The following is a 13,680-nucleotide window of genomic DNA, read 5'->3' on the forward strand; positions in this document are numbered from 1 at the left end:
TTTATTATCCTCCCTAGCATGAGCTGGACATTGTCATTCATCTTATGGGTACAAACCGGCGTACTACCCAGCCCTAACTCTACCCCTACACCCCACCTTTGTCGTCCCACCCAGTCAAACCCCATGGCCTCCACACACATACGGTTCCTCACCTTGAACGTCAGGGGTATGTACACTGCCAGACAATGCTATGCTGTCTACTCCTGTATCAAGACAAAGGGCACAAATCACCTTCCTACAGAAAACACACTTGACACTCTGTGACCTGCAGCGTCCCTGCAGACGCTGGAGAGGCACTATCCAAACTCAGCTTACACACAGCGGGCAGTGCTGTGGATACGACCTGACACTCCCTTTCAGACCCTCAACACAGTAGTAGACAAAGATGGCCGGTATGTCTTTGTGGAGGGACATCTGGACAGAGATTCCATACTGTTGGGCTGCATTTATGCCCCAAACACTAACCAACAACCCTTCTGGACCTCCCTCACGAATCTCCTATGCCCGATGGGCCAACATCCCGTGGATCCTGAGGTGCGATTACAATAATATCATGACTGTTCACATGGACACGCCCATCCACCCCACCCGTATACCCCCTCAGGTCCACACTCACACCACTTGGCCAAGTGGGCCCAGCAATGGTCCCTTCAAAACATCTAGAGGGTCAGCAACCCAAACACTCGCCGGTACTCTCATAACTCTGCCCCACACAATTTATCCGGCCACTTGGACCGCTTTCTGTGCTCCCCCACGCTACTGCCACGGTGTACCCACTCAGACTGTTTGGGCCATGGTGCACTTATAGTAGATCTCAAGTTCTCATCCTCTACCACTTTGCGACGTCCTGGTGGTCCCCAGTCCGTGCTTTTACCAAGAACTGAACCAACTACTTAGAGAACTTGGGATGGGGGTGAAGGATGTAGCCCTGCGTAAACTCCAGCGATCAGTGGGGTGAGGGGGACTGGGTGCGCTCCGTTCTTCGAAAATTACTATCTAGCAGCTCAGGTCCAGTGGTTCTCCTTATGGTTGGAGGTAGAAATATCTATGAGACTAGCACTGGTGAATGGCCACTCCCTCTCAGTGTTCTGCGGCAGTTCCTGCAGCCCTCCCCAACCCACATCAGTCCTGGTCCCTCTATGTGTGGGTGTCTCGAAAATGCATCGCAAGGATGTTACAGCTGACACAAAACATGTCACTCCCTATGCCCCACACACTCCCCTCATAGACCTCCCCGGTTCCCTAGGACCCTTGACAGCCTCTCAACTTGCGGAGTGGCATACATTATTCCTATTTACAGTGGGGGACCTATTCCATGACGGGGGACCTATTCCATGACACAGAACCCCTATCCTTGGAACCGCTCCAACAGGAATATGCTGTTCCCCATGGCCAATTCCTAACACACAGACACCTACTAGCAACCCTCCAGACCCTCTGGGGCACAACTGATGAGGAACCACTGGCACACCAAGTGATCCACACCCTACACAATAGGGGGGAGGGTCGCCACCTCATAACATGCTTACATACAGCAAGCACATACCACACTGGATTCCCCTTAATGTCCCTCCGCCAAATATGGGAGGAAGATCTGGGTCAGCCCCTACATGATTCTGAATGGTCTTCAGCACCAGAGTCACCACTCAAAGAGTCTACTGAAATACCTTCTTCAAAAACACAGAGTATGCCATCGTCCGTGGGCATACCTACCACCAGTTCGTCTAACTCGCAGGTTCCTCATGACCCCACTGACATACTCGAGATGTCAATCTCCCTTAGCTGACCTCCAACATATGCTATGGGCCTGCCCAACCATAGCAGTTTTCTGGCGAGACGTACACTCTACCCTAGCTATGATCACAGAACTCCCAAACCTCAACACTCCAATCCACAGCCCTCCACATCAACCCTGACGAAAAACCCAAAAGGTTAGAGTCTGATTTGCTAATCTTGCACGCTTATTAGTCAAAAGTCTAATCACAAAGAACTGGCGCTCCCCTCACTCTCCCCTAGTGGGAGGCAATGCCCATCAGTTGGGGCACCTGCAGAAAGTGCTGCCCTACACTGGGAGGAAGCGTGGCGAATACATAGGTGCTCAATCGAACCTGCCTGGGATGCAGTGCTGTTTCAGCTCCAGGGCTTAACTGCAGAGACACCCTCCAAAACTCCCTGCCTCCCCTCTTCCAATAGTGTACCTATCAAATGTATCCACTCGCCAGCCCCTTGCCCGAATCATACTACTACCTTCAAATACACATTATCCCCCACTCGTGCCCTATCCCCGCTGTACCCCCTCCTCTTGTCCTAGCCCATTTCAATTGTATACCTCAAATCCCCATCCATTTCTGAGACTTGTCCGAAGCAACACTGTGAACTCCCTACATTCACCCACCCCTCACCACTTTATCCTCACATGTTGCACCCATCATCCACACTGTTCACTCTGCACTGAAGTGGTTTGGAAATAATTGCTTACCCTCTATCCCTCCACCTAAAACTGTGCATGTTGAAATAAATATTTCTGTTGCAGAAAACGTAATAAAAATGGTTTCAAAAAGAGAGTGGGAACTATAACCTCAAGTCCTTCACCAGTACTTTAACAAGTGGTGAATCTACAACAGATGACTTTTTCACCACACACAAACACATAAAATTCCCAGGGTTTGCTTCCAGTTACCCATATCCACAGTCCATCAGCAGTTCGTTATGGATGAGCTGGTCAGATATATTTACATGTGCTTTTCCACTGTTCTTACTCATCCCATACATGGTCCGAAAGTTGCAGGCAAGTCCTTATGACGTTTATTTTAGTGGCCCCAACATGGGGCAGACAGCCATGGAACTCATCGCTATTAGACATGTCCATCACCCAATATGAGGCTTGTCATCAGATCGGATGTTCTAACTCAAAAACAGAGGCTAATAATACATTCTTCCCCCAGGAAGCTAAATCTTGCAATTTGGCACCTGGGGATCTTAGAATTTGAATACTTATATCTTCCAGAAGAGTGTATGACTATTCTGTGCAAATCACCCAGGCCTGCGTTATTTCTGACTTGTAATTCAATCGGACCCTGTAAAGGTAACTGCAGGATATCCTTTCCTACCGTTTACATGTTCAAAAAGCAGGATTGGCCCCTAGTTTTTCCAGGGGAGGCAGTGGTTCTTTGGGAGGGTACCAGGCCGTGATTGGTGCCGGGTTGGGTGGTTATCTTGCCCATGGTTTGATCCGTTCCAGTCATGGGCAATAGGCCTAGCCACACAAGTGAGGCAGCCTTTTTATCTGTACAAGTGGGGCAATGCTGGGTGATAGGAATGTTGTGGTTTCATATGGATTTCAAAAGTTTCCATTAAAGAAATGGAAGGAAAACGTGTAATTTCTGGCAAAGTTTGAGGTTTGATTGGTGTTGTATGTTAAAAAAAAAAACCTGGTGGGATCCACACAAGGCCCACCACCCTGGACTCCCTTAGTTGTCTAGTTTTCAGAAGTATTCAGTTTTGCTATGTTTCCCTAGGTGCCGCCTGAGATAGGATCCAAAATCCATAGTTACCCACTTTCTAAAACACTGGTCACTGTTAAGTGAAAAAATTTGATATATCTGTTACTTTTTTGGGCTGTTTCCTGTTGCGGGCACTAGGCCTACTCACACCATTGAGGTATCATTTCTATCAGAAGACTTAAGGAAATGCTGGGTCGAAGGAAGTTTGTGGCTTCCCACAGATTCCAGAACTTTTCATCACAGAAATGTGAGGAAAATGTGTTTTTTTAGTCAAAGTTTGAGGTTTGCAAGGGATTCTGAGTAAAACACGGTGCGAGCTGCACACGTCACCCTATCCTGGATTCCCTAGGTGTCTAGTGTTCCAAAATTTACAGTTTTTCTAGGTTTCTTGAGGTGCCGGCGGAGTTAAGGCCCAAAATCCACAGCTAGCCACTTTGGGAAAAATGGGCAGTTTTTTGTGAAATAATTTGATGTATCCATGTTGCGTTTTGGGCCATTTCCTGTTGCGGGCACTAGGCCTACTAACTTAAGTGAGGTACCATTCTTATCAGAAGACATGTGGGAGCATAGAATAAGAGGATATTTGTTATTACCAATTGGATTTCTCTGCATTTGTGCCTTACTATTGTAAGCCAGTGTGTAACAAAGAACCATTTTGAAAAATACTCTCTAAATCATATGCTACTACCAAGACCCGCAAAATCAGAGATTTACAAATAACCACTGATACTAAACTCCATATCTTGAGCTGATTTCAGAAAAACATAGGTTTCCTTGATACCCTTTTTTCACTTATTTCACCATACAAATTGGTCTATACTCAGTACACAATCTAAAATAGTTGTATGGTCCGGCTCACTTGTTGGCTCATGGTATCTTGGGTTCTTGGAAATCCTAAAAGCCCTAACAACCATAAGGGCCTAGTCGACGTAATGGTATACTGCTTTTGCGAATCACCCATTGTGACAGAACGTTACAGATGAAAACATGGTCACAAATGCCTGTTTTTGTCAACTCATTTTCAGTATTTCATTTTTATAACAGTTCGTTTTTTTGGGGAAGCCTTGAGGGATCTACGTGTATGACCCCTCTCTGAATTTGGAATTTTGTCTACTTTTTAGACATCTATAGCTTCTCTGGATCACCATGGGTTTTGCACTGGCTTCCACCACAAACTGGAAGTAGACTAAGCACAACAAATAGGAAAGTGGGATACCTCTTTGAAAAATGCTAAAACTGTGGTAATTTTTTAAAATCAGCTCTGCATGTTTTTAAAAGCTGGGAAGACGTTCACTTTAGTGCAGCTAGCCGTTTGTTGATGTCATTTTAAGGGGGGAAAAACTCAAAATAAAAAACTCAAAATTTAGCTATATTTTGCCTATTCTCTCCGTCCCCTCTATGTCAATCTGCAAACCCTGGGTACTTTTAGGATCTCTAGGATGTTGGGAAACAAAGAACACTAATTTGGTGTGGAAACCTCATGTAGAGAAAAGTTATGGAATCCGGGAACGCTAAGCATGAACTAACCCAAATAGCCAGAGAGGCCTCCGCACCGGAGGGGTGGAGTGAGTTGTCCCAGCAGCTAAAGGGTTAGGTTTGCTCTTATTTCCACCCTGCAGAATGGAAAGCAATGCGAGGTTGGAGCTGAGATCCATGTGGATTGTAGGCTAAGGGAAGAGTTGCACTGCATCTTGTGACCTAAAACGTCTTCGAAGAAAAATAACTTGTAATGTCAGGACATAGCACCAGACAACTGGAGTATGCAAAGCATGTAAATCTACAGTACTACACACTACAGGTAGATGCTTACAGGGCACTTAAAATATTCATTTTTTTCTCTGATTTGTAAAGTGTTTCTTATTGTCCTATTTAATGCTTTAGAGAGAGAAGAAAGATAACCCCAACCGAGGCAACATTAATCCTCGCAAGATTCGAACTCGAAAGGAGGAATGGGAGAAACTGAAGATGGGCAAAGAGTTCGTGGAGCCAAAGGAGAAGAACGCCCCTCCTGGGTAGGTCACAGTGGGGACAGGGTGAAGTCACCAGTGCACTGAAGAGGTGGGGGAGGGGGGGCAGGACATGATGAGAGTATGGCCTGAGGTGTAAGTCCCACCATTGCAGGGCAGTTGGGGGTGGGGAGAGGTTGGAATATCACTGGTGCAGAATAGATGTTTGCGGAAGCATGCATGTTGTTGCTCTGAAGAAGGTAATCAGTTTTTCATCCCTGCATTCCGTCTTCTCTTCTGTTTAGAACGTCTCTCCTCTCTCTATCTGTCTTAAATATTAAGCTCTTCATAGTTCCAGATCACCCTGCTTTCATCTTCCCAGCATTTCTTTCACTGTGGACGGCTCTAACCTCATATTCTTAGTTTTCTCTTGTATGGAACCCCTCATATTTCCAGATCACCTCAGGTAATGACTATTGTTTCTGTCATATCTCATGATTTCACTTCTGTGGGGTTAATAATGATTACTTATTCCCAGCACTTAAATCCCTATGAACAGTAAAGACCTCCTTCAAACAGCTGATATATATGAGCTTCATAGAGATGGGTTGCCCTCTGTTCTGCATTTCGACTCCCTTACACCTCTTGCTGTGTGCTGATTCCTGGCTCTTCCTCGGAATTACTGAAGCCCTTCTCCAAAATCTCCCTCTGTGCTATTACCGGTGCTGCCTTCCTTGGCAGTCCCATACTTGTGACTAATAACACTCACACCTTCAGTGCCGTCTTCCTCCTGTCTTTTTATGTATTCAATGCTAATATATATTCGCTGCTGTGAACTGAATTTGAAACTTTGATTTTTAGAATCATTTCAATAAAATTATATAGAAAGTGATCATGTGTATAGTACCAAAGTATTGATGACCTGCCTTTGCTTGAAATGAAAATACCATGGATACTCGAAGAAAAAGTTCTATTCTTGTTCAGTCATTGCAATTGCAGTTTTCGCAGTGAGAATCTTTTCTGATTTCACATGCTCTGCATTATTTCACCTTCTAGTTGTTAGATCCGGAATTGTCTTTTGTAGTCTCCTTTCTCTCTTCTAACACTACCTGCCCACCATCCCCAGCCCTGCCTATTCCCCCTCCTCCAAGCATTGTCAAGTTTCGACCATTTGGTGATATGTCCCTCGTTACTTACGTTAATGTTAAATGAATGCCCTTGAAACCCTTCAGCATAGACACGATCTTCAGATTATTTTTTCTGTCATTGTGTCTGGAGGCAAAGGGCAGAGCTCCGGAGCCAGGGAAGAAGAAGCTGTATCACAGAATATTGTTTTCTTCAACACGGCCAAATAACAAAAATCACGATGAACATCGTAAAATAAGGGGAAAACACCGAAGAACACACACCCAAGAGATTAGAAGCCTTCAACTCCCCATGGTTTGGACAAAAAGAATGTGGTATGGGGCACACCCCCTTTAGATGTTGTGTGAATTGTCTTCACAAGTGTGCACAGGACAGTTATGAGGTGTGTAACCTCGGTCTTCCAAAGGACCATCTTTCGGAAGGCTGCGCATCATGCGCAGAAGTTTTGCCAAAAACGATCAGGGCAAGACAGAGGCAAAGGTGGGTACATTATGCCATCCTCAGGGAAAACAGGAATGTTTAGGCGACTCGGTTTATTGAATAAGGAAGAAGACCCACTTGAGGACGCTGAAGAGGCCTAGGAAGAAGAACCAGAACTCAAAGAAGTAATCAATATGCTGTCAGAAAAGAAGACACAAAAAATGCCAGGTGACAAATACACAAAATGCAAGGTAACACCAAGGGGGCTTTCAGTAGCACAGGATCTTTAACTTGGCACACGCAAAACCATAATTGGGGGAAAAAACGGCTGAAAACATGCTTGACACCAGTGCAGGAGAGATGCTTGACGCTGTCCTCCATGACTGACTTAACATGATGAAGAATGGCTCGACACCATCGCTGACGAGCAGATTGACATTGACCTCAAAGGGAAAAAATCGAAGAGGTGTGAAACTCAATATTGAACAAAAATCTCCCAGGGTTGGGAGAAAACCAAGACGTCGCAAGACTGAACTGGAAGCTCTCATTCATAAGAGGAGAGCTTGGCGACTCTCTAAAGAGCTATATGATGCTGCTCGAAGTGAGCAGGAAATAGTGGGACCAGGTCTGCCACTGACCCCAGAGCTGCTGGAGGAGGTATAAGAATATTTGCTTGAGTTCAAAGAGGAGGAGCAACAATTCCAAGAGAAAGAATTTCAAAGACCGAGTCTAAGGAGGATTGGCAGGGCATCTGACCACTCTCCCAATGAGTGGTCCTACCCATTTAGACACTCCCCCCAAACAACATTACACCATACAGTGTGACCATTGGAAGAGCTGCAGATGCACTTGGGATACAACTGGAAGAGTTGAGAAAGGAAGCTTGTTTCGTCCTAGAAACAGTGCTGCTGGACCAAAAAAGGAACCAATTCCTCCTGATGTCACCCGGTGTCGTGGACCAGGGTAGAGATAAGCCTTCAGAAACCCAGCATGAGTTAAGACCACCCCTCTAGTGTGAAGAAAAAGTACTGTTTATCTTCTAAAGACCAAGCTAACATCAGGGACAATGTGTCTGTAAATTCGAGCCAACAACCCCACCTCCACAGTTCCTCCACCAGACAATGAAAGCAAGAGGATGAACTTGGTGGGAGAAAGATGAAGAGGTTGGCTGTGGTACATTGGCGTATCGCCAGCTCAAACGCCTTACTCGATCTGTACTGCCATCAGCAGCAAGACAAAATGCAGGAACGCATACAACTTCTACCAGAAGAGTTGAAAAAGAAGGCATATACTGTGTTACTGGAGGACAAAACAATTGCTAATATCTACTTCATATCTGCATTATAGGCAGAAAAGACCGTCCGTAGGCAGCTATCTACTGCTACTACCTTATGCAGACATGCCTGGATTAGGGTATCCGAATTCAAACGAGGTACAATCCACAACAGTAAACATGCCCTTAACAATAAACAACTTCTTTGAGATAGTTGACAAAGTGCTACAGTGCTTGAAAAAAGATAACAAGACTTCCAGGGCCTTGGGAGTGTTGCTTTATACAAAGGATCCTTCCCGAGGGGATATGGCACAGGGCTGGAGAGCACCCACAATGGAAGGGCATGCAGCCAAATACCATGCATGCAGCCTTCACACCACAAAACACTGTCACAACACCATGGCAATGTCTTTATGCCAGATGGGGCGACAGGAGGCAACTTGCACAAGCTAGTAACTGTGAAAGGAGGACCATCCCAGACAAATCACCAGTGGGAGGAAGGGTCAGAGAGTTTCAAGGGGAATCGAGAAAGACCACCTCTGACAAATGGATGCTAAATATCATAAGGAATAAGTATTGCATAGAACTGACGCAACATCTTCCACAACTCCACAAAAGGAAAAGAGAATCAAAAGGAACGAATATCATCGCCTATGACTGGAGGTATAGGAGCTGTTGAGCAAAGGTGGCTGGCACAAAACTTGTGCCGGCTCAGTGAAAGACACCAGAGAGTTTACTTCACTTACTTTCTGGCCCCAAAGCTGGAGAACACATTACTAAACTAGATCTAACGACGCTCAACGGACTAATCAAGATACAAAAATTCTAGATGACATTCCCACAGGAAGTGGTCACTCTACCAATGAACAGATTACACAGAAAGTACCTCAGCTTGGTGGTAGACCCATATCTGAATTGCTGGCTTAAAAGCAGGAGTTCAACCAATGCAGGAAAAACATCAGCTAAGTCATAAAGACATTGCTTGGTGTTTTCCTTCAACTATGAAATCATCAACTACTATACCAGAGAGGGAAACTATTTTTCTGGGCCTAATTCTATATTCAGACAGAGGCCTTTCCAGTGGATGTACAGACTAGCTCTCCTGTCTCAGGTTGGAATTCTAGAGCCTGTATCAGTATGCCAATGCCTGATTCAACTGCTTCTTTAATCAGCCACAAGGCCATGATCTTTTTTTTTCTCCACCACCTCTTAGACTTTCTATGTGAATTGACTGAGTCTTTGTTAAAGTGTATAGACTAATCATAATGGTTTATTTGGAAAAGAAGCCATTGGTCTTGAACATTATACCGATGTATCTTTTCGGCGGACCAATTTTCCTTTTTTACACCTTTCGGTGTGGCTGGTAATGCTTTCACATCCCTTCTCCTATTTACCTGGGCATTAGACCTTTATGCATTTTCATCATTTTTATGCATTTTCTGGGGGGCTCATGCATGTCTTTCTTTGTATGTCTTTCCCTATGGTTCCCTGTAAGATGTATATTCATTCTGCCCTTCCAAGATGTTTGACCAGTTTCGCAGTTCATTCGATTTATGCCTATATTGACGGTGTGGAAGACACGGGCACGTTTTACACAGCACTTATTCTTTCAGCAGCCCTCCTGCTGCCCTTGCACTGGGCCTGCATTTCTACAACTTTACTGGAAATAAACTACTGGAAGCCATCGGCGTGTTGGAAGGCTAGAGGTGTTTGCTGTTCAAAAAGTGCATGATTCTACTTGCTTTAGGTGGCATCTGTGTCTCATTGCCTTGTGAGGTTTAGACTGACTTGCACGTGTCCGCAGAATCCTTTGGACCTGTAGCTACCAAGTGTATGTTTGTTTACACATGTTGTCTTTTGTATTTGCAGTCACTCTTCGGGCATGTTGTACCAAAACGGCTCTGTGAGCTCCGGGGACAGTATGGATATCGGCCAGTATCCTCCGCCTCTACAGTATGACATGGCTTCACCAGGGTCTCCAGCTCTTCCAGAAGATGCTTTGCCACCACCACCCATGGAGTTTGGGTAAGCTCAATATTCACTGCACACGGTGGTGAAACTTTCTCTCCCATGTTAGATGGCTACATTAGTAATGTGTATATATATAAAAAAGCCTGAATGTTTTCAGTGTCCTTCAGCAACAGTGGCAGGTGGAAACATTTAGTACTGGTTATGTGCCTGTGGCCATCTTGAATTTTGATTCTGGGAATCTGGTCACCCTAATTATGCACCAATGAGAATCTACAACTGAGCAGGCCACATACTTGTGGATACTCTTAGGTAATGCTTTACTTTTTACTGTTGGAAAAAAATGCAAAATAAGCACCTGCTATGCTTGCATTTGGTATCCTTATAATACCTTTCACTCAACTCATCCTTTTTACGGTCTTGCAAACTAGTGTTTGCTGTTTCTTGCAGGCAGCATTGAGCCCCATACACTTACATGTACTTTCAGTTTTTTCATTGAATAACGTTATTGTTGATTTCAGTGTTCTACTTTTGATTATATGTATTCCTCTATATTCTGGGATTGTCCTGTCCATTAAGCATAGCGCTCTCTATTTTGGGGGAGGGGAGTGTTCTTACCATCTCAGCAGCTTTGGTAGATCACGTAATGGAGCACCTTTTCAGCCATGCTCAGCTGTCTGAAATTAATGACAGTTCTGATTCTTTCTTTTTGGTTTCCAGTTACACCTTTCCAGTGGATGAACCAGGAGGACCAGGACAGATGAAGCGTTCCAGCCTAGTCAGCCCTGGCCACCCGCCCCCTGCACCCCCCGTGGGATCCCCAACAGGTGCCAGACCAGGGTTCTCCCCACCCCCTGCCCCTCCACCACCACCCCCATATGGGGAGAGCCCTTTGCCACCACCATTGTATGACTATTCTTCACCCTCTACCCCACCTCCTCCATCACCCTCTGGTTTCCCCCCTCATCCTTCATTCAATGCCCCTCCTCCTCCTCCACCTCCACCCTCAATGTTGGACTACACTTCCATGCTCCCGCCTCCGTCACCACAACCCCAGGGTGGGGCTCCACCAGCTCCACCTCCACCACCTCCACCTGGACCCCCACCACCACCTCTCCCTCCATCAGTCCCTTCAATACCACCCTCTGCTCCCAAGCCAAAGACTTCCCTGCCTCCTGTCAGTGATGCACGAAGTGACCTGCTGTCTGCCATCCGTCAAGGTAACCATGTCTTTATTTGTGTGCCATCTCCTAGGACCCTCTTTCATGGCTGATTTTCTACACTTTTATGGTAGATGGGATGAATTTGTGATATTTTTTGGCCACTCTTTCAACCAGATCTCCTATGGTGCATGTAATTGATCAGAGGTCTGTGCCGGAAAGTCACTTATGTAATCATCATCCCTCAGGCGGTGGTCTCACTGTATGTGTAACCTCAGGCCTAAAGCTGTTATGTGGGCCAATATTAAGTTTGTCACCTGAAATTGGCCAAACCCTACCTCAGCTTTCTTAATTAAACCGTAGTTGTTTCCAACAGGTGAACAAAAGTTTTGATGAAGCAGGAGCAAACACTTTTAGTCCAAAGTACATTTTCTGTGTGCAGACCTCATTCATGCCTATTTGCATATTATGCCGCAAAACGCTCTGTCCTTTGTGACTTCACCTAATCAGCCTCATTCTTATAAGATTTTTATTTAATTCATTTACACTTTCGTAATACAGTCGTGGGGGATAAAAGAACACGCTATGTTACTAACTTTTGATCAAAACTAGCTAAAACAGCAGGTCGACTTCTCAAGTTTTTATTATCTATTTTAACTACTGAACTCTGCAACTTTAAGGACGGTCGGCTTCATAATCTCAGGTGGCGCTGGAGACACAGTTAACCTTCGGATAACATTTTTTTGTTAAGTGCTGCAAAGAAGCCTGGAAATATACTATCTTTTGCCTTTTATGATTTTTTTAAACAAATTTGTTTTAAAGAACTTTTACTTCATTCAAAACACTATTCTGTCTATTTGTATTTTCAAATATTTTAAGACAGAATTTTTGTTTATCTTTTCTTCTCAGCCTTTTTCTATCATCTGAATTTTCAGTTATTCCTGCCGCTCATTTCGAAAAAACCCATTGTATTAATTCCAGAAATTATTAACTGGTTCTTTTCATAGTTATCCTCCCGAGAGCTGGACTGTAAATGAGCGCACAAAATTCCCGTAGTGTTATATTACTGAGGTTGCAGAATAGAGCAATAAGGTGCTCACAGGCCAATCTGTGCATCACAATCTTCTTCAGCAAAAGGTAAGTGGCATGGGTAAACATATATGGTAGGGCGATGCAGTCCTTTCCGTGAGGTTTCTGTGCCACCCACCCAGACACACTCCGGGGTTACCGAGAGGAGTACTCGGACCATGGTTGTTTACATTCTTTGGTGAGTAGTTCTCCATTGATGTGCCTGTTGTCAAGGGAAACATTTATCAGTTAGAAAGCCCTTAACATTGAGGCTCTGAAAGGGCTTCAGCATGGAGGGCTTTGCTGTCATCATACATGGTCTTGTTGCTAATGGATTCAACAGTGAGGATAGTGAAAAAGACAAATTCCTACAACTCCTCATTCTACTTAAACTGCACAAAAGAGTTCCTGGTAGCGATCATCTCTTCTTGGGGTATGTCAGAGCAAAGAGAGCAGAATCAGTGCAGAAATGGACATCTCACAATAGTTAATGCTCTGCATCAAGATCTGCTACACACTGGCAAAAAAGCAACTTTCCTGAAGACTTAAGCAATCATTTCATCAGAGCCAATGCTGAGACCACTGCGTTAGTTTGTACAGTTCCTGTCCTGAATATCTGTCAGGCAGTGACATGGGCTTGCCTACTTATGTTAATGAAACATTTCTGCCTGGGCAGTCAGGTTCGACGTGATGGGCATTTTGCCCTTTCGGTCCTACAGGACTTCCTATTCTAAGCCATATTGCAGCCTCTCCTCTAGGGAGTTATTACTTGGGAATCTATTCTAAGATAAGGAATCTAGAAGTCTTCATCAGATGAACAAGTTACTTACGTTTGGTAGTGCCTTGTGTGGTGGAAACACTGTCTAGCCGCAGATTCCTTATCGACTCACTTATCCTCCCTGCTCTGCAACAGATTTTAGAAGAAGGGATGTTCACCTTTCAGGGCCCTAGTTTAACGCACCATTGGTCAGTGTTCTTTGTCTTCGTGGCTCTGCACTTGTGACATGGAAAGTCTTGAAAAGAAAGTGACAGCGCACTGGGGCTGGCACTTATATAGGCACCACACGTCACTTCTTGTGCCAGCGATACCATTTGGAACCAAACAACCCCACCTACTCACGTGCAGGGGTACTGCTCCCCCCAAAAAATCTCGATCCATCTGACACCTGGGGAACAATCTAGGGTAAGGAATCTGC

At 44.9% G+C, this 13,680-nt stretch overlaps 1 protein-coding gene across 6 annotated transcripts in view; it reads left to right on the forward strand.

Moving 5' to 3' along the window:
• WASF2 (WASP family member 2) overlaps nt 1-13,680 on the forward strand; it is a 373,370-nt gene that overhangs the window by 324,500 nt on the left and 35,190 nt on the right. For all 6 annotated transcript variants that reach the window (XM_069225037.1, XM_069225038.1, XM_069225035.1 and 3 more), the window contains 3 exons: nt 5,385-5,515; nt 10,158-10,313; nt 10,977-11,476. In XM_069225037.1, coding sequence (XP_069081138.1) covers nt 5,385-5,515; nt 10,158-10,313; nt 10,977-11,476 — 787 coding nt within the window. The remainder of the gene's footprint in view (nt 1-5,384; nt 5,516-10,157; nt 10,314-10,976; nt 11,477-13,680) is intronic.

Source organism: Pleurodeles waltl, chromosome 3_1 (assembly GCF_031143425.1).
Source record: "Pleurodeles waltl isolate 20211129_DDA chromosome 3_1, aPleWal1.hap1.20221129, whole genome shotgun sequence".
In the NCBI taxonomy this organism is placed as follows: Eukaryota; Metazoa; Chordata; class Amphibia; order Caudata; family Salamandridae; genus Pleurodeles; species Pleurodeles waltl.